At 37.4% G+C, this 22,452-nt stretch overlaps 2 protein-coding genes and 1 long non-coding RNA gene across 6 annotated transcripts in view; 2 read left to right on the top strand and 1 right to left on the bottom strand.

The window, feature by feature from the left end:
- Positions 1–324: 324 nt before the first annotated feature.
- On the top strand, positions 325–17,729 carry ntn4 (netrin 4; the record flags this gene model as incomplete). Its single annotated transcript, XM_082155693.1, has 10 exons — positions 325–394; positions 2,075–2,550; positions 4,578–4,847; positions 9,952–10,078; positions 10,922–11,107; positions 12,831–13,020; positions 14,145–14,224; positions 14,406–14,474; positions 14,560–14,733; positions 17,098–17,729. The coding sequence occupies 10 exons, from the start codon at positions 325–327 to the stop codon at positions 17,241–17,243; spliced, it is 1,788 nt and encodes a 595-aa protein (XP_082011819.1). The 3' UTR covers positions 17,244–17,729.
- Positions 17,730–18,528: 799 nt separating this feature from the next.
- Positions 18,529–22,452, top strand: part of dock11 (dedicator of cytokinesis 11) — a 107,783-nt gene continuing 103,859 nt past the window's right edge. For all 4 annotated transcript variants that reach the window (XM_082155474.1, XM_082155472.1, XM_082155473.1 and 1 more), the window contains exon 1: positions 18,529–18,736. In XM_082155474.1, coding sequence (XP_082011600.1) covers positions 18,635–18,736 — 102 coding nt within the window. In that variant the 5' untranslated portion in view covers positions 18,529–18,634. The remainder of the gene's footprint in view (positions 18,737–22,452) is intronic.
- On the bottom strand, positions 21,190–21,585 carry LOC309487986. Its single transcript, XR_014201958.1, has 2 exons — positions 21,500–21,585; positions 21,190–21,401 (listed from the first exon to the last, which is right to left on the bottom strand). It is a non-coding gene; the product is annotated as an uncharacterized lncRNA (long non-coding RNA).

Raw genomic sequence — 22,452 nt, 5'->3', positions numbered from 1 at the left:
TCAGAGCAAAACACGCGCGCAACGAGCAGCGCGAGCGGACAGCTGTCACCGGCGACAGATGTGACTCAGATAGACGCTTATTTGAGGTTACACTCCAATGGCGCTGTCGCGCGAGACTTCTGTCCTTCTTCAGGTGAATAGTTTCTGTTTGTCATGGGGGCAGCAGCTCACCTCAGCTCAGCGTTTGCGCACCTGGCCAACCCACGCCAGTGAAGTCGTGCTCCTACATGCAATCTGAAAGGCTCTGGAGCGGAATCAGGTTGCCGTGGGTATTGTGGATTAAAACCCTCGCGGGGTTTGATAATTTGTGGATTAATGATTAATATGGAGCTGCCAGGGAGATGTATGCTATTCGCAGCGCTCGTGATGAGCGTTCCTCACCCTGCGTGTTCAGGTCAGTGTTTTATGCATGTAAACTATTCACCCGCACGTGCGATCAAAACAAGTTGGCTTGCTAAACATGCGTGGTGTCTGAGTGACGAACTGATTGATATGGAGAGATGGGGATGATTTGAATATGCAAAACAAACCAAACTTTGCATGCGCATACACACCCAACAAGATCTCGCTGAATCCAGCCAATTTGCATTCAGATTGATTCCGCAGTTAAAGCAAGCTAAAAGTGCGTTTAATTTGCCAGTGTGATACATTTGAATTTAAAGAATTGTTTATATGTTTAGGAATTATTAAGTTTGGAAATTATACAATGACTATTTTCGTCTGCTAAATGATTAAATAGCCAATATAACCTATAAAGGTTATAACAATGTAACCATACTGTAGCTTATGTCCTTCCTTTCTATGTGTGTATCTATATGTGTATACATACACTGTAAAATATTATATGATTAAGTTATGACAACATGTTTTTACATTGCTTTAACTCACCAGAATAAGCTAAGCAACTTTTAAAAATAAATTATACAAAATTCAACTCATTTTTAAACTCATTTTAATGTAATGTAAGTTTAAATGACTTAAATATCCAAGTTGATTCTACTTAAATTTAAGGCAGCATCTTCTTCTTTTTTTTTTTTGTCCCCTTTTACCTTTTTTTAATTTTTTTATTTATATAGTGTACTTGTAACCTTTTGTTGTTGACTCTTGTTCAATAAAAACTAAAAACCTATAAAGTCATTTTCGGGCGCAGTCTGTCCATGTTAATCTCGTGGAATCTTCGCGGAAATTGTCATTTTGTTCCATTAAAACAGTGATCTAAACACCGTATATCTAAAAACAACACAAACATTGATTGTGATATGTAAATCTATAATAAAGTCTTGTCGACATTCCGCCTCAGACTGAGTGAGTAGTGTGATTTTGTTATGGTTACTTCCACAAGTGCGCAAACGTGACTTTCTGTTCAATACCGATACAAATCTGACTTGTAATCTGGCTTTATCAGTCCTGAAACCTTGTTGAAACCCATATATGCTAGTATGAAAAAAAAACCTACTAGACATTGACATCTGCTCTGATTAGGGATGAAATAAACAGTAATCGACGTAATCGATTATGTCGACACATGACTTAAAGGGATAGTTCACCCAAAAATTCTAAAAGATATTTTAAGAATGTTGGTAACCAGACAGCTGACGGCACCCATTTCCATATTTTTTTCCTACTATGGAAGTCAATGGGGTCCATCAGCTGTCTGGTTACCAACATTCTTAAAATATCTTCTTTTGTGTTCAACAGAAGAAAGAAACTCATACAGGTTTGGAACAACTTGAGCGTGAGTAAATGACAAATATTTAATTTTTTTGGGGGTGAACTTTCCCTTTAATGAATGTCATTGCATTATTTGACATCTATCAAAGTGATCTGCTATATATATATATATATATATATATATATATATATATATATATTATATGCTTATATATTATGCTTATTATGCTATATAACTTTTCTAAAAACGAAAAAAAAAATTGCAGTTACTTTGTTTGTCTCCCCCCCCCCCCCCACTTGCTTTTTTTGGGGCATTCTAGTCATAACATTTTGTTACATTCTGGCAATTTGTTTGTGTAATGTTGTACTGTATTTTATATTTGTGCTTGTTTAAATGTACCAGGATGTGAGAATCGGGTGTGTAATCCTCGCATGGGGAACCTGGCAGTCGGGCGTCCTGTACAGACAGTTTCTCAGTGTGGCTCAACCTCTCCAGAACGCTACTGTAACTACAAAATGGGTAGTTGTGTGTTGCAGTGCGAGGTGTGTGATGCTTCAGTAACGCATCGTGCGCACCCACCGGCCTCCATGACAGACTCACCCTTCAAACACCCGGCGACCTGGTGGCAGTCCTCTCATGAGACTGCCGTTGAAACTCTTCAGCTGGATTTGGAGGTGGAATTTTACTTCACCCATCTCATTATCATATTCCGGTCGCCACGCCCTGCTGCCATGGCAATCGAGCGCTCGCAGGACTTCGGGCACACGTGGAGCGCTCTTATGCTGTATGCGCACAACTGCAGTGAAGTGTTCAACCTGGAGGATGGCCACCGCTGCACTCAGAAATACTCCACGGCATCGCCTTGCAGCAATGGAGAGGTGAGAGAGTGCACACAGAATCTCACATTTCAAAGCAGATGCGTCTGCGTGATGCATTTTCAGGAAAATAATGGTGGTGATGATCAGTAGGCATCATTCATTGTCTGTCCAGTCAAAAAAAGTCACTGTTTGGATTTAAATAGGCAAATGCGAAAGAGTCTATGACTGGATCATTATTGCAGTGATTATGTTTCTAGCATGTTATATGTTTGGCAGGTCACCGTGATTTTGCCAAGTAAGACATCCTGGATCATAATATTTTGTTGATCCTGGAATAACATTCCTGTCCCAAAATTTTGTCCTTACCCTATTCCTACCCCTACCCCTACCCCTAAACCTAACCCTACCCATAACTTTTCCCTAAAATCAGAGGAAATGATAGGTGAATAACACTGATGTTGAAGCACCTCACCCTGGGTCTAAGCCTAAACTTGACATAAACTGTAAACTTGTCCCTCAAATCTGATTGGTTGATTGGAAAGTTGTTCCAGGATCAACAAATATGTTGATCCAGGAACATGTGATACTTGGTGAAATCACGTTCACCATGTTTGGCAACAGTTCTTCTAACTCTAATTGATGGAGTGTGTAGCTTTTCATTTCTTAAACAACCATGTAGGAAGACACATCAATTGATGCACCTTTTGATGGATATAAATGTTGTGATGTTGTTTCCATTACGAGGTGCATACATTTTTGGTCAAGATCTTGTATTGACAATGCAAGAGTCCAGCACTCTGTAAAGTCTCCTCCAGCACATCCCAAACACTTTCAGTGAATTTAAGGTCTGGACTCAGAGGTGCCGATTCATGTGTGAAAATTACTCTTCATGTTCCTTCCCAACCATTCTTTCACAATTTGAGCCTGATGAATCTTGACAATTGTCATCCTGGAATATGGCCATGATGGGTCTTCCTACGTGGTAGTTTAAGAAATGAAAATCTACACACTCCATCAGTTAGAGTTAGAAGAACTGTTGCCAAACATATAACATGCTAGAAACATAATATTCACTGCAATATAATGATCCAATCATAGACTCTTAAGCATTTGCCTGTTTAAATCCAAACAGCGACTACTGCTTCTTTTTTTGGCCGGGCAGTGTATAAATACTATGTTACATACACATGTTATCAAAGTATCATGGTATTAGCTTCTGCAGCTCACCTTCATTGTAAAAATTCACGTGTACACAGGTTTATTATTATTATTATTTAATATGATTTAATCAACCTGACTGCATTAGGTTACGTCAGGGGTTCCCAAATGTTTTTGTCACATAAACCCCTTATACATGAAATATTTACTTAAAGTACCCCCTGAGATTTTAGAGATTTAGAAACATTCACGTTCACAGTTCTCTGATGTCGATTATAATAATTAGTGTTAGTATGTTTTAACTCTAATTTTTAAAAATACAAACAAAATATGTTAATGTTCTAAATTAGATTTGAAATTTGTATCATTGTAATAATGAAATGCAATTTGCATTTCATTATGCAATGCAGAAATCACACTGAAATTATTGCAATTATTGTGCAGCCCCATTTTTATTTATTTTTATTTTACATTCCATATAATTAATTATTGGCTTTTCATCAACTCAAAAAAAACCTGTTTGGGAAACCCTGTTTTACGCAAACAAAAGTTTAGCAATTTTGCTTTTTATAGTGTTCAAATCCCAGTACTAATAACAAGTGCTTCATTGTTAATGAAAACAGCTGAATACTAAGTGTGTGTACAGGGCCAAATGTCCTCATTATATAGTAAAATATTATGACAATGACTAGGGCAGACATTTTACTGGTCCTCCTCTCTAGTTAAAAAGGCTTATAAATCTGCCAAATCATGTTTTTATATAAATCTAGTGTTTTGCATGTTTCTGTGATGGGTCGGGCTTGGGTTAGGCGATAGAAAATATCATTAACCTGATGTAAAATCAGTGAAATTCTATACAATGTCCTCACTAATATAGTAAAACAAACGTGTGTGTGTGTGTGTGTGTGTGTGTGTGTTTGTGTGAGCAGGTAATTTACCGTGCTCTGTCACCCTGGGACAAACTGGATCCATACAGCATTGATGCCCGATCCCACCTCAGCATCACTAACATACGGATGCGTCTACTTCAACCGCAGTCCTGCCCCTGTCAGCGTAAACTTCCTGATGCCAACATGCCTCCTGCCCACTATGCCATCTATGACCTCATCTTAAAGGGAGGCTGTTTGTGCCACGGGCATGCAGACCAGTGTGTGCCTGCTGGTGACCAACAGATCTCACACCCTCCTAGCAGACACATGGTAAGTGTACAGTTGTAATAGTTTTTTTTTTTTTTTTTAGGCCTGTACATACTAGCTTACACAGTGTTCTCTCATTTTAGTACTGGCATCTCACACCAGAATTTGTTCTCTCATTTTAGTTAAATCATGGCCTAGAATTAAGGTGACTTATTAATGACGACTTATTAATTTGTTCCCTCATTTGAATAAATCATGGCCACTTTGAACTATGTAATAAACCCAGACTCGAAGTCACGTTAGAACCCATTTTGCAGAAGAGTTTAATGAACAAATCCAAAACAGTAGGTGCAAATGTGATCAGCAAGGCAGGCAGTGGTTGAAAAACAGGTAAACAGAGGTAATTGCTATATACCTGAGATCGGTCACATTCACGTTTACACAATCAAAGATACTTTGGTATAGCCCCAATGGAATTGCATACACTTGAATGTAACTTAACGTTTACTTCAGTAGAGGTATGGCCACTATTACAGATATAAGCTGACCAACATTACTTCTCTTATAATAGCTTTGGATTGGCCATGCTGTGGTTTCCCACATACACTTATCTAAAGTAACACTAAATTGTGTTTAGTGTTTAGTGGTTTAGTGGTAAGAGGTAAGACACCCAAATTTAGATTGGTCAAGCAGCATTTGCTGTTCTAAACGGAAATTCACTTCATGTCTTTGCAAACCAAGTACACCTGAATTGATGCCAAATATTAGTCATCACTAATCTGACGCAAAACTTGCGGGAACATACGAATCCGTTTAATCTACTTGGGAAAACAATTTCAGAGTCAGTCGGATTAAAATCAAATGTAACAATTTATTATGTCAGGTAAATGTATCATGCCAATTTCATAATCAGTTCAAAGATAATAAATACAAAACATCAAATGCTCTGGAATAAAGAGAGAAGATGCGAACCTGACATTATAAAATACATGATGTGGAGTGCCTGCATACACTCCGCATCACGGGCTAATTTGAGTTACAAATTGCCCTGAGCCTTCTTCAGCATCTCCCTAAATACTCAGACCAAGGCAGAAACCTCTTTTCAAATGTAAACATGAGTTCACAGTGGGAATTTGCATTAATCACCGTCCCAGACTTACTGGGGACAGAGGTTGATTTACATGGGGGCACACCCACAGCAGTTAACAAGATATATCTAAACTCTCCACAACTTATTACCTTTTTGGTTTACTTCTGTGGGAATGAAACCTTTGTACCAGTCGCACTGAGACATTTCAAATGATACCAAACATGTATAATACTGTATGATAATTGTTCATATTAAACCATATAGATTTTTGGGTGAATTCAGGTAGGGATGGGTGAAGGGAATGATGTGTAAATTGGGAGGTGATCAACTCAAGTGTGATCGTGTCTCGAATGGTGAAGGTAATATAGCAAGAGAGTTCAAATGTTAATTTCCTTTGTTTTCTCAGAGAGTAGCCCCTTCTTCCAGTTCTTCCTGTCTTACAGCGGTCACACCCATCCTTAAGATATCTGGCCTGGATCATTTAAATATGAACAGTTACAGGCCAATCTCTAATTTACCATTTCTGGCAAAAATATTAGAGAAAGTAGTGGCCTCTCAAATATGATTATACTTGACCGTAATTGGTCTTTTTGAACCTTTTCCATCTGGATTTCACCCATCTCACAGTACTGAAACGGCTCTTATTCACACGTGTGGTTAATGTAATCCTTCTTTCTATGGATTCTTTGTTTACACACAGCCTAATTCTCCCTGATCTAAGTTCAACGTTTGATACTATCTGTCATGATATTCTCATTTCATGTCTTTGTAATATCGGAATTGGTGGATCTGCTTTTTCCTGGTTCATTTCTTATCTTACTGATTGAAAGTACTGTCAAGGGTATAAGTCCACCACAACTCCACTGACACAGGGTGTTCCACAGGGCTCAGTCCTTGGTCCGTTACTTTTTATCATCTACATGCAAACACTTGATATCATACACAAGTATGGACTTTCATTGTTATGCTGATGACGTCCATGGTTTATTTTGAAGGCGGGACATATTCCGCCATATTGCGCTTTGCAGTTTTTCCCATTCAAAAGTAATAGGAGTGCAACATCTTTGTATACCTATAGTCTTTGGCTTAGTGGAGTACAAGGGCTGCGTCGGAAATTGCACACTCTCTTGAGTAGTAATTACTTCACGACCACTAAAAACGTACGTTCTAGATAGTATGAATGTAATCTATACATACTACATTCGCCATGCTGTCGTTATCAAGTGACCAGTTACGCTTCTTCACTGCCATTCATAAATCCTCTCCTGTGGCCTCATGGGATAGTATGCACACTTCAGAATCTCGCGGGAGTAGGTCATCAGGGTACTTTTTGCCTACTGTTTTATGAGTATATGAATTCGACATTCATATTTTGTCACATATAGTTTTTCGCCTACTATATAGTAGGGAAGTATGCAATTTCGCCAATGGCTTATAAACCTACAAACAGGAAGTCCCTTTAGAAGGAATAGAGTGATGTCAATATTTGGAAGACAGCTCCCTGTGGTGGCTGGATGAAAGAGTATCCGGTTGTGGCCTCACAAACTAATGGTGGGTTATGCGCCACAAACTTTATTAATCTGTAAAACAGGTCGCATTTGTATGTGCTTCATTAAATATAGAGCTGTTTTACTCAAAGATCTCTTCAAAGCCGCCAGCAGAGATGAGCATACCAATGTCATGTCATTACCAATGACAACTTAAAACAAGAGAACGAATAAAACGTAAAAAGTCGTGGGAACAAATTGCTAATTCGTGGCCACAATATACGGTACATATTTTTTTTTCTGCATGTCTTGTGCGGGGCTCTGTATTTAAGTACTTCAACTTCAACTAGTACTTAAGATTTTAGTTGCTAAGGAAATATTTGTAATTTGTAATTGAAAAAGGTAAGTTTTTCAACTAGTGTTATTTCAGCTTTATTTTAATTAACGAAAATGATTTTATGAGTTTAAGTTACTACCAACACAGTTTTGGACCAAATTGGCTTTCATTTTGTGGGCATAACAATGGTTATCCACATTCCCAAGAACATGTTTCCCGTATGGTTACATAAACAGTTCCCCGTCTGTCACTGATTCATTCCCTTTCCCCCTCTCACTCTCACTGTCTTTGTTTCAGATTATATAAGCCGTGTTTTTGTTATTCATTTGGCTCTATCTCTGTGGAGAGATAAAACTCTTGATAGCAACTGATGGATAAAAACGGAGGAATACCGATAATCGCGAGACGAAAACGAGGGGCTGCGTTGCTCGCCCTTTTTCCTAATTGAGTTGTTGTTGTTTGCATGCTGTGATCAGACAATAACAGCAATTAGTCTCACTCACTCAAACACACACACATCAACTCATTGCTCTCTTATCAAAGGTCAGACCGTTTGATCTAGCATCCCAGACAAAACACACACCCCGTGCCAATCGACAAGCATGCACACACAGACATACACACCTCCCACCCAGACATGCAGACAAACATGGTCGCAATGACATGCTTCGTCCATCCACACTCATAATAGGAACACGTGCTCACACGCAACCCCTGTGTGCCCCTGCAGGAATGTTTTGGTTAGCAGGGAGAGTGTGTGCGTCTGAGTGCGTTTCCTCCCATATTATGATGATAAACATGTGAAAGTGTTTCAGATGCCAACTGGATGGAGCGCTGCCAGACCCCCCCCCCCCCCCCCCCCCTCCCTTTCCCTCTGAAGCGCTAATTTGTCCTTCTTTTTTTCTCCTGAGGTATTTTCAAAATTCTTTTCTCATTTTATTTTCATTCTACATGAGAGTGACTGATAATATTTATCCGTGCTTTCATTGGGAACTCGCGGAGGAGAGGACATCTGGATGGATGGCTGAGTCTGGGATATTGAGAAGCATTAGGTAAACAGGACGAGGAGGATGTTTTTATACAGGACTATTAAAGGAGAGATGTTGAGCACATAATTAATTTAAAAGAGATGTAGGAGAGAATGAGGGGCTGCAGCACGTGAAAATGGATTATGGGTATTTTTTTTATTTATTTAATCATCTCCCAGGCAAAATTCTGCTGGCTTAGAAAAGTAAAAGCACAACTCCCCACAACAAGACATATGGTTTGATATAACATTCATGTCTTTTGCACAAATCCTTTAAAAAGTTTAAATATTTAGACTTATTATTTACATATTCCAAATCCCTAAACCTAAAAGTGTGAGCAGTAGTAAGAGTAATGGCAATCGGGTCAAAATGTTATCAATTATACTACTGTTCAAAAGTTTGGGGTCAATAAATCTCTTATGCTCATCAAGGCTGCATTTATTTGATCAAAAATACTATTAAATTGTAATAATATTTCACAATGTTACTGTTTACATATTGTGAAATATTATTACATTTTAAAATAACTGTTTTTCTATGAATATATTTTAAAATGTAATTTATTCCTGTGAGCAAAGCTGAATTTTCAGCATCATTACTCCAGTCTTCAGTGTCACATGATCCTTCAGAAATCATTCTAATACGCTGATTTGCTGCTCAAGAAACATTTATTATTATGATCAACTTTGAAAACAGTTGTGCTGCTTAATTTTTTGTGGAAACCATGATACATTTTTTAGGAGTCTTTGATGAATGGAACGTTAAACATTTATTTGTAATCGAAAACTTTTGTAACAATGCAAACTTTTTGTGACATTAATGTAAATTAATTGTAATACCTTACATGTATTACTTTTACTTAAAGTAAACGTTTGGGTAGTGTACCTACCTAGTGAATCTAATAATTAGTTTTGGCAATGTAAGTCAATTGGAAAAACTCCAGTGAATTTAGTGTAGCAAACAAGTTAAGTGTAGGTTCAGGTAAGAACACAAAGCGTAAGGTGTTGGCCTATCCCATTTGGTTTATCGTTTGGCAAAGTATGTGGTATGATCAAATATTTGGCACCTGAATGAACACAGTTGACGCTGGAGCATGTTGGCGATCGGCTTAGTAGATCTGTGCTTGTAAGATTTTTAACAAGTCTTTGGCCTGAGGTCCTCTAAGGTGAATGTGTAACAATATGTCATTGTATAGTGATTTGTGTTTTTCTGGCCTCTGCCACAGGTTCACGGTAAATGTGTGTGTCGGCATCACACGGCTGGGGATCACTGTGAACGCTGTGATCGTCTTTACAACGACCGACCATGGCAACCAGCTAATGGTTTAACTGGAGAAGCTCATCAGTGTGCTAGTAAGTTCAGTTCATATGTAAAACTAAGCGGTAACTTGGAAAGAGCAACACTGAAGAAATGTGTGATGTCTCACAACATCTGTGCTAGAGTGTTGTTACTGGTTGTCAGGATGTTGCTGTAACTTTGCTTTTTTTGTGATTTGGTTACTCTCAATCTCAATATATAATTTGTTCTTTACACTATTGTTATGTTTGGGGTCAGTAAGATTTTTCTTTTGTTTTTGAAAGAAGTCTATGCTTACCAAATCTGCATTTATTTGATCAACAACAAAAAAAAAATCATAAAAACAGTAATATTGCGAACTATTATTACAAATTAAAATAACTGTTTTCCATTGTAATATATTTTAAATGTAATTTATTTCTGTGATGGCAAAGCTGAATTTTCAGCATCATTACTTCAGTCTTCAGTCACATGATGATGACTGTGATGAATAGAAAATTCAAAAGACAATTTATTTGAAATATAAATCTTTTGTAACATTATAAATATATTTACTGTCACATTTGATCGATTAAATGCATCCTTGCTGAATAAAAGTATTATATTCAGTAACATTATATATTGCATATATACAGTGACAATTTATAAGTATCTACATTTTCAAAATATGGATTTTAGTGTCCAGTAGATATGATAAGCATTCAGAATTTTCCAACGGCTGTTGGTTGGTCAAAAACATTTAAACATCAAACTAGTCCAATATTTCTACCACAAAATAAAAAGTCAACTGCAGTTCAAAAGTAGCCCAATTCCTCAGGAAAACTGGCAACCCTGGTCTATTTGTCTGTGAGTTGATTCATAATAACCTAATATGTGTGTATTCTTGTGTCATTGTGTAGAGTGTAAATGTAACGGCCACGCTGAGAGTTGTCACTTTGACGAAAGTGCATGGCTACGCTCGGGTCTGCGGAGTGGCGGTGTGTGTGACTGCCTTCACAACACCAGCGGCCGCCACTGCCAGCACTGTCAGAGCGGCTTCTACAGAGACCCCGAGAGACCCTTCACTGCCCCGGGTTCCTGCAGATGTAAGACACAATCATGCTTCATTCTGTAAACGCACGTTCAAATCCATGTTCACTTATCTGAATTCTTGATTATGACTGGCTGGAAGGTGTGTTATAAAACCATTTATTGCACAGGTAGTTCCAGTCAGTTTAATCACTGTTCTGTATTAAAGGAACACGCCGACTTTTTGGGACTTTAGCTTATTCACTGTATCCCTCAGAGTTAGATAAGTCCGTACATACCCTTCTCATCTCCGTGCGTGCCGTAACTCTGTCTGACGCACCCACCGCTAGCCTAGCTTAGCACAAAGACTGGAGGTAAACGGCTCCAGCTAGCATACTGCTCCCAATAAGTGACAAAATAACACCAACATTTTTCTATTTACATGTTGTGATTTGTATAGTCACAGCGTGTACAAATAACAAGGTCACATGAGACACAGCCATCTTCTAACCGTATACATACTGGGAACTATATTCTCAGAAAGCGAAGCACTGCTACTTCTGATTTACTCCAACTCTGAGTGAACTCTCTGCTCCTCACCACGGGGCTTCTCAGGTGCTGCGAGCAAATCACTCCGCCCAAGTAGCAGTGCTTCACTTTCTGAGAATATAGTTCCCAGTATGTATACGGTTAGAAGATGGCTGTGTCTTATGTGACTTTGTTATTTGTACACACTGTGACTATACAAATCACAACATGTAAATAGGACAATGTTGGTGTTATTTTGTCACTTATTGGGAGCAGTATGCTAGGGTAATTTAATTATGGTTGTTGTAGCGATGAAAATAATTTGTACCCTTCCAGTCAAATATTATGCTGCAAACATCCATAACAGCTTTAACTTGTCAGTGCTGGCAAATGACCATGGTATAAGAGGGATAATCCACAGCTAGTTGTGCTTTAATCTATTTGAATACACTCCATTTCGCGTCAGGTGGTTCTTTGTCTCCACGTCATGCATTAAAATCATTTAATGCTCAGTGATCCGTGGATTATATTATATACTTATACACAATATTTCAACTTAAACAAAACGGCTACCCAAGTGTGGAATACTTCTATAAAAATTGGATCCAATGTTCCTTATAATTAGTATTTTTGTGTGTGTGTGTTTGTGTCTTAAACAAAGATGAAAGGCATTAATCTCAGATTTTGAAAAGCTGCTTAAAATGGCATGTGGAGTATCTGTGATTTCCCCACTGTTCAGTTCCGTTCCTGATCTCCGTCTTTCTTCAACGTGTGCATGAAAATGCGAGCGAGTGTTTGAGTATACGTGTGCAGCTTGGCCTAGATGTCAGAATTCAAGAGATCAGCGAACATGTCCAATATTGTAGCACACACACGCATGCACACATTTAGGGGATGTTTGGTATTGAATGTTGTTCCTGCTCGGAATGCTAATGGCTCTTACGGCGAGTTGGGACATGTAGAATAACAAGAACATTGATGGGATCTCGGCCATGTGTGTGTGCAGGAGTGTAAACGCGCATATTGTGAATGTGGAGGCAGACAGATTAATCATCAGATGACATCAGGCTCATAATAATTGACTGCGCATGCAAAGCGTCGGGATAGCTCTATATATTCGTTCTTATGATGTGAGTCATTGAAAAATGCATTGCTTAGAGAAAAGCACAATTATATTTGTGCTGAGCCTCAGGAAACGCCACTAATAATATGCATGTAATTTGCAGTCTGATGTGTGCATTTTGTGTAACTTTCTTTCTTTCTGAATTGCAGCTTGCATGTGTAACCATGTTGGTTCCACAAGTTGTAACCCTGATAATGGAGACTGCATCTGTAAGCCAGGGGTGGCCGGGCCACACTGTGACCAGTGCATGCTGGGATACTGGGGTTTCGATGAATATGGTTGCAAGCCCTGCCAGTGTGCTGGGGATTGTGACCCGTACACAGGAGACTGTATGATTAGGTGAATATGAACCTTTTTGCTGACTTTTTGATTATATAAGACATTGATAATGCATTTATTTGAACAAAAATACAATAACAATACACTATATAATTTACATTTACATAATGCTGATATTAGTGTGTGATTTTTAGTTAGGATGGCCTAATATCGGTGTCGTTATTGTTAACTAAAGCTATAACTGTTAAACAAATGATTTTGGTTACTGAAATAAAATACAATATAATATTAGATGAAAAACTTAAATGAAATTTACAGGCTGAAGTTTTAGTCGAGGTACCAAAATGACTAAAACTAAAACTGAAATCAAAATAAATTAAAGCTATATAGAAATATTTAAAAATAATAATAAATATTACCGAAGGACGTAACAATTTCTAAAACTTAAAACTAAAATGAACTTAAAAATATAATAATAATAAATACCACAATGTTATATAAATAATACTAAAATAACATATAGACACTTATTGTAAGTCACATTTAAAAATGTATGAATTTCATATTTCAATTCAATTTCAATTTCAATTTCAAACTAAGTGATATTTTCACCAATTGGTCCCAAGGTGATTGTAGGTGAATGTGTGATGGCATATGAATGTATCCTATCAGAGGACAATCAGAAAGTGTCCAAATATTTTTCTTCATTTTGAATAGTAACGTACGTTTTGTTTTATCATTCAACATATGCCATCTTTGACGCTTCTTGCTTGGAAAGTGTGCTTGTGCTAACTTCATTTAAAATAAATGCCATTTGGTTTGATATTTTGTTGAAATTCGTTTTTCAAATGTGACTTGAGTGGATGTTGGGTTTCCGTGTTTTATGGGGACTTTCTATAGACATAATGATATTTATTCTGTACAAACTGTATATTCTATCCCCCTTAACCTATTTTCAAAAAACCTTTTTCTTTGTAAAAAAAAGAAAAAAAATAAGTAATTTTCCTCCTGGGAACCAAAAAAATGTCCCCATAAGGTCAAAGACATTTTGTGGTTTACATGTAGTTGTATTATATAATTTATATATTATGATATAAATGACATTGCTAGATAGTAACATAGATATATAACCATGCATGTGTTTTCTTTGTGTGTGTGTGTGTGTGTGTGTGATTCTTGTCTAGGTCTGAATCGGATCAAAACGGCACGGCAGAAAATCATCTTTTTCGAACAGAAGAGCTTTTCTCTGCCCTTAGTCACCCAGGTATTAAATGGAAATCTTGGAGCTGATAACAGCGCTGTCTTGTTCCCGTGAAAAGTTTATTGTCTCGTCTGGGTTAAAGGCATGTGCTGTTGTAAAGTCGTGCCTGTTTTTAAGTTGTCATAGCTACAGAAAGAAACTGACAGCCAATACTTTAATTGCTGGGTATTTCTTTTCTTGACAGACAAATGTGTATGCAAACAGCAAGCCCTTGGAAACAGCAAAGTATTCTGCAACGTAAAATATGCTTATGGTAAGCAGCGTATAAAACAGTCCAGCTGTGCGCTCAGTGTTGTTCACTTCACGTAGTTAATGTGTGTTTGCTTGTGTGTTTGTAGCAGTGAAGGTGAGAGTGCTCGGTGCTCATGACAAGGGCTCTCATGCAGAAGTGGATGTGAAGGTTCTCAAGGTGTTGTGGGATAACTCACGCCTCAGGCTCTCTCGGGGAAATCGAACTCTTTATCCCGAGTCTTGGACCTCACGAGGCTGCACCTGCCCTGTACTTTTCCCAGGTTAGCAAACATGCACACAGATTCATGGTTTGTCATGATACGCAAGCCCGTCTGCACATTTCCCCGCACATTTTCTGTGTTGATTGTGGGGATAAGTCCGTGGAATGGATTTAAATCTGATCAGATTGCGTTAAATGGACCTCGGAGAAACGTGTTTAACTGGAGGTATTATGTGTGAATTTACAGTTCTGTGAGCGCAGATTCCGTGGAAGCAAAGTTATTTAATATAATGCCATATCACACACAATCTGGGAAAGGGAACATATTCGGTTCACTTAGTTTTGTTGTGGCCATGACATATTAAGTCATGGGAACGTGATGATATGTCGTGGCCTCGAGATCCTATGTTTAGGGAACGACATTTTTCTTGTGGCCATGAGTTTAATGTGTAAACTAACTTGCATGACCATAGCAACCTGTGATTATCACAAATGGATATTATTAATAAATTAATATTTTATTTTGAATTAAGCATGACAAATTTAAAATTGATTATATTAACCTATACATTTTAAATCCATTCACCAATCATGTCTTTTTTTATTTCATATTTTTGTATTATTTTATTAAGTTTGTTTAAAAAAAGTTATATATATCTTAAACATTTGTTAACATGTATTCTTTACCTCAATGAGCTCATTGTTTTTGCCCTTAATTAATACTTAATTTCATTTCAGAAATGTGTATATATATATATATATATATATATATATATATATATATGTGTGTGTGTGTGTATATATATGTACATTTCTGAAATGCATAACTTGAACAATGTCACCTCTGATAACAGTTTACTCTAAATTGTAATGTACACACATGCATTTTCTGTAAAGCTGCTTTGAAACGATGTGTATTGCGAAACACGCTATACAAATAAATGTGAATTTAATTGAATTTATTAAAAAAAGTTAAAAGAATATGTAAGAACTAATACTTGAACTAATATAGGCCTACAAGAAAACATTATCCATCCCATCTCACAGCCTTTTAAATCCATTCACTGATCATGTCTTCTTTATTTCAGATTTTTATATTATTATTATTATTAATAATAACAATGTTTTATTAATATAGTGCCTTTCAAGGACCCAAGGACACTTTACAAAATAGACAAATAATACAGATAATACAGAAGAACAAGCAAAGAACAACAAGCAGCCGAACAATAAACATAGCATGGCAGATGAAGAACTGAAGAAGTGTTGATATAGCAGAAAGGGGAACCCATTACTTTCAAAACAACGTGAATAAATGAGTTTTCAGTTCTGCCTTGAAGAGATCGCTCAGAGTTTCTGGAGAAGCGTATTCCAGAGCTTAGGGCCCATAATACTGAACGCCCTAGCAGGTTGAACCCATTCATTTGATAAAAAACTAAGGTCATATAATATATGATAATATGATATATGACATATATCATAAACTCAAAGGTCTTCACGGCAACCCGTCAAAATAAAAGTTCAGAAATTGTGACAAATATATTACAGTTGTACAATAGAAGCTATGTCTCAATGTAATAATAATACTAAAACTAATAATAATAATATTGTTTGAGAAAAAAGTTAATTTCAGATGAAATTAATTTCAGATGATTAAAAGATAAATTAAATGAATGTTTTATGCCTACATTTGATTGCCAGAATCTTGTGTTCATATTTACGGTCATGTTTTTATGATAAACATCAGGGCATTTCCTTTGACGTAGGAGCTAGCGACGACATGTAATGGTGTAGTGGTGGTGTCCCATTTCTTAGGGGAATATTTTTGACCCATACCACTCTGTTTCAAGGGGGAAGGGGTAGGCGTAGTGGTATAAAAATAAAATTGGAATTGGGCCAAGGCTCATTTATTGTCACATACTGGCATAGCCTAAGCCTACAGAAATGCAGTCATAAAATCAAAACTTGATTTTCGGCATGATTGTGGAGTATTTACAGTATTTACAAAATATATACTTTAAGTATAGTACTTTACCTAATTAACGTTCTGTATATTATGTTAAAGAGATACATGAAATGAGGGGGAAAATAAAGCAAATACATAACAATGACAAAATATAACCAATAATAATATACAAACATTAATGATCAGTGAATGGGTTTAAAAGGCTGTGGGATGGGATGGATAAAAATGTAAAACATAATAAACTAATAAAAGCACATAACAAAATTATTCAAATTAAAATGAAAACTGAAAATATAAGAATAAAAGAGTTAAAATATGAATACATACTTTAAGAGTTTATAAATAATACTAAATTAGTTCATTTTTAACACTGCCTTTTTTTTTTTATACTTGTTTGGTGATATTGGCCTAATGTGATACTTTTGTAAACTGATCGAACTGTTTTTCCTCTTGCTTTAGGGATGGAATATCTTGTAGTCGGACACGAGGATGTGAGAAAAGGCCGTCCCATGGTTAACATGAAGAGTATAGTGAAGCCATGGAGACCCAGCTTGAGCCAAAAAGTCCATCAGCTTCTGAAAACGAAATGTAGTTCAAAGACCTAGAGTCTTCCATGCTACCTGTCAACCTAGCCTTTATTTTATTACGACCATTTTCACCCTCTGAATCAATTCTTTAAAACAGTGGTTCTCAACAATTGCGACTTTTGTCCAAGACAACATTTTGGAGACCCTCCTGTCTAAGCTGATATGTTCTGTTGTAATAAAATAAAAATAAAAATGACAGTTTAATGTTGTAAATGTCAAGTTTTTATGTGAATATAATTACATTTATACCATTTTAAGACCTATTGGGAAGCTTGCTGAGAGCCCTAGTGGGCCCCGGCCTCCTGGTTGAGAACCACTGCTTTAAACCCAGCTGTATGGATGTATTCGCTAACTGTCAGGTGAATACTAGCACTGTACAAAATGTATAAAAATATGTATGTATGTGTATATATAAGATAATATATGTAGTTTTTTATTTCTATAACTAACCCTGTATATAGCATGCATTTTGTACACATAAAAATACAACGCATATATGCAATATTATTGTCTTATGGTTACCTTTATCACAATTGAAAAAAATACTTTATGTTATGAGTTTTCTTATATTTATTGGCATGCATTAATACATTTTAGTACCGACCACGACCACAAGGGGTCAGCCTATAATCATATTAATGAGTATGTTGAATCATATTCACAAGAACACAAATTCATGTATGCAATGCAACATGATTTACTGCTGATAGAAAAGGTAGGCCAAAGCTGTCTTAAAAATCTTATTACAAAAGTGAAATGGCTAAAGTTCACACTTAAAGGGATAGTTCACCCAAAAATAAACATTTTCTCATCATTTACTAACCCTCATGTTGTTCCAAATCTGTATGAGTTTCTTTCCTCTGTTGAACACAAAAGAAGATATTTTGAAGAATGTTGGTAACCAGTTAATGGTAGCTATCGACTTTCGTAGTATTTTTTTTTCCTACTATGGAAGTCAATGGCTACTGTCAACTGTCATGGTTAAACACATTCATCAAAATAGCTTCTTTTGAGTTCAATAGAAAAAATATATATCTATACAGGTTTAAAACAACTTGAGAGTGAGTAAATGACAGAATTTTCAGTTTTTGATGAACTATCCCTTTAATTTCATTATTACTTTGGAGGTGACATTTATTTACCACCTAATTTATCTTATGTTTATAATATCTAAAAATACCAAAGATATTCTTTCAAAGTATAAAATATAAAATTATAAAACTTTAAGTATTTCTAAACCAGGGATTGCTGAATATCAGGCAACCCCTCGCGGTGGGCGGAGCTAACGCTGGTCCATGAGGCCCCGCCCCTCCCGCATCCGCATCTCTGTCAGACGCGCAGATTGCCGCGATGTCGCTTTCCGCAATCAAGACGCTGATGGAAATACATTCTAACTAAAGAAGGAGAAAATGTCCGAAGTACGAAAATTCACAAAAAGGTTGAGCAAGCCTGGGACGGCTGCGGAGCTCAGACAAAGTGTCTCGGAGGCGGTGAGGACGTCCATTGCTGTGGTTAGTAACTCAAGAGACTACTCTCTTACTGTGGGCTGTGTCTCAACACGTAGTGAGCTACCTATGTAGGCGGCGTTCTGGACATCACAGGCGCGTGCATGGCAGCCAGCTCACTAGTATGTAAAACAGTCCTAGTTTATTATCTGACCTCGTATATGCATATGAGCTGTCAGGTATTGCTTATAGTCGTTTTTTTGTGTGTAAACGGCGTCTGTAATTATTATTGAAACACGTGCCAGACAAGCATTACGTCTCTCGTGCCTTCAAGGCAATAACCGCAGCACAGCTTCAACATCTGTCTAACACATCACATAGACGGCAGCAGCATGTACATACTGAGATATGCATTGATTTAAATAACAAATCGGGATCTATTCCACGACAAGGCTGGTATTTAGGTGATCCTGACTGGAACCACATGGAGCATCCTTATGCCTTTGTGTAAAGAGACATGTGGATGTGCCCATGCACCAGTCCAAGAACAGAGTCCATGCTCTCTTTTTCTTTAATGGACCATTGAGAAATAAATGATCAGAGGCAGAGAACAGGTCTGTGTCACTAATGTTTTTCAGAGAGGATATAGATTGTTGCAGCATTCATCAGTAGCTATGCTCAGAAATTATATTTTCAGCCAGACAAATGTCATGAGACTGAGATTTTCTACTAGAGCTGTTTGAGTATAGGCCTATCATGTCATGATTGTCAGTTTGAGGTTTCCAGGGAGACAGACAACAAATGACACTCTATGGAGATTGCAAAGCCCTTGTGTTTCCCATGAGAATACCCTCCGGCTGCTAAGCTTTGCTTCCTGTGTCCTCTGCATGTGCTGAATAAAGTGTTTGTTTCATCTTTCCCTTTTCTGTGCCTCTTTCGCACACTGTGCATCTGCACAAATTCGACCAAAATGATGATACAAGAAGTGAAAGAAGTGACCTCTATTACCACAGCTCATTGTTCCACTTAAAAACCCAGTGGAATTGATAATCTAGCGGAGTTTTATTTGTGTTGACGTATTTCTCATTGGAAGTTTCCTTATTTCTTCCCTTATTTTCTTAAATAGGGAATAGGTTGTTAGTTATGACATAGCCACGATCATGATTTTCTACTTGCTACTCGGTTTCAGGTGGTATAAGGGGGCGGGGCATTGTAATTCAAGAGAGAATTTGATTGGACAAAAATCTGTAGTGCAGGATGAGTCATTAAGATTTTTTGCACTGTTTTACAGAAAGAGTACGACTACATTTTAAATGTGTATGTGTAACACTTTGGAGAACACTAGCATATAGAGTGACATATTTTTGTAGGCCAACCTGAAAGTTTGCATCACCCTAATTGCCTTGATAGAAAAGCCAATAGGATTTTTCCTTTGACTTTTGGATCAAAGCGTAAATACAATCGACAGAGGTCAAAAGCGTAAATACAATCGACAGAAGCCAAAAGCTAAACGTAGGCTTTTAACAAACTGCACCACTGTCGCATGACTTCAATGTCACCATCACTAAGCTTCCGATAACTCTTTCAGTCTGTTTAAAAACGTTTTCCCTGAAAATATGAGTTATAATAGTTTGCAAGAGTGCGATTATAAACACGAGGCTGTGAAAGCAAACTAGTGAGTAGATGACTACCTTTTACAAGACAAGTAAAAGCTTGTAGTATTACTGATGTGTTTAAATGGTAGAATAAAACGTGAAAATATCTTGAGCTCGTGTTCACCTTCAAACATTTATTCAATTCATATTGACTTTAAATTAGAGCTGTCAGTGTTTGCGATAAGATCATTTTAAGCCGCTAAACTCTGGGAAGGTTTTCTGCATTCAAACAGTCAGTTCAAAACAGCACTAATGTAAAGAAAGCATCCCACAGCTGTATGGCCAGATGATACGCAAACTACATTTCTCGGCTAGATAAAGCGAACCAGCGTCTTGCTAGTAAAGTTTTGATGGATGAGGATTATAATCAAGGTAAAGAAGATTGAAGTGACGTACAGGAGTCGTACAGTAAGCGCGCGCGAGCCCTTGCACTGTACACATAATGTACACTGAATTCTGAAAAGTTCTGTTCTGTGATGTTTTTTGTGTGTGTGTTCTTTGGTGTGCATACATTTATGGAAGTTATATGGACCATTTATATAAATTGAAGGGCTGCAACTAACGATTATTTTGATAATCGATTAATCGGACGATTATTTTTACGATTAATCGGTTTATGTACTTATATTTTAGTTTTGGCCATTTTTTTCCCAAGTAAATTATTAACAAAGGGTCTTTATCATTCAACATAGACTTTTTAGAGATTTTAACCATTTTGCATTACTCATCAAAAACATACCTGGAGTTGCGTTTTATTATGTGTTAGTAATCCTTTGTCGAACTCTTCTGCAATCAAAACACTGACCCATACGTACTCTAGCAAATTTCACAAGGAGATTTCAAATAATGTTTTCACCATGGCAGTCCTTTGGGCTCCTAAAGTAGTTTAACATCCCGAACAAAGCTTATTAAGGAATCTTGCAGAACATATTTTCACGAAGAATAAGTATAAAACAGAATACAGTTGCAGTAAATTGCATTTTATTTATTTTTTCCTGTAAACACACAGCTTATACCTGGGAAACAGCTTTATAGCTTATGCTGTGAAATCAATCAGAAAGTTGAAAGTAGCTCAACTTTATGGTAATGAGCTATGACGCGGTTCAGCGGCAAACGCCAGCAACCAATCGGAATATAGACGTCCTTCGCGCTGGCTGATTCCGGAGAAACATACGATGTAAACTTTCGTTCCAATCCTACCAAAACATTAGTTCCGAGAAAAAATAATTAATTGCAGAGTTTAACCATCATAGAGTGAAAGAGGTTTTTTTTTTTCGAAACCATCGATTTTGAGCACGTGACATAAAGCACGTGACATAAAGGCCAGCTATTGGCTATCATAGACTGTAAAAAATCACTGGACACAGCGACCCCATAGGTTTCAACGGAGAAAAGTGAAGCAAATTAGAAGCACTCATTTCCTGATTGCCGAGCGAACTGCGCAGACTCAAACTGAGCTTGACGACGTGGATGTGACGTGAGCAGCCTGTCTGACAGTTGTAAGTCTTCTAGGAGCTGTGCCAAGAGAAATCTGAATCATTCCCTTCCGAATCTCGCAGAGACGGAGAGTGTGAGTAGGAGCTGTCCATGAGCTAGGAGCAGGAGAAACTTAATGATTCTCTATGGGCTTCTCCCTTGACTTTATCGGACTTTATGCCTCCACTGCGAGCTTCTCCTCCTGTCTCTACGGTAATTTCCAGAGAGTCGCGTGGTTATGACGCAATCGTTAGCCTGTTTTTACAAAAACTGCTTCTACGGGGCCATAACGTAAGATACAAGGTAATGGAGCATTTTATACATTGTCGTGTTTCTTTAGAAATAAATAATGGACAAATGGAGTCTTTAAACGCCTCAGATGTAAAGTTATTCGCTGTCAAAGTGACGCCAAAATGAATGGGAGTCAATGGGATGCTAACAGCAGGTGAAGGCTTATTAGCCAATGGCGGCCGCCGGGGGTGGTACGGATATTGAGAGCTCGATTACCCCCCTGTTGGCTATTCGCTACTTCTCCTGCTGTACTGGCTGAGTAAAACCTCCGGTGGCTCATTACTGCCACACTTTGGTCACCGCAGATTTAAAATTTCCACGAAATGAGCCGCTTACGGCAAATAAAAGTTATTTAGCAAC

The sequence above is a fragment of the Leuciscus leuciscus genome (genome assembly GCF_965113295.1).
Source record: "Leuciscus leuciscus genome assembly, chromosome: 2".
Taxonomy (NCBI): domain Eukaryota; kingdom Metazoa; phylum Chordata; class Actinopteri; order Cypriniformes; family Leuciscidae; genus Leuciscus; species Leuciscus leuciscus.
The sequence above is the reverse complement of the archived record's forward strand: the minus strand, read 5'-3'. Positions and strand labels throughout refer to the sequence as shown.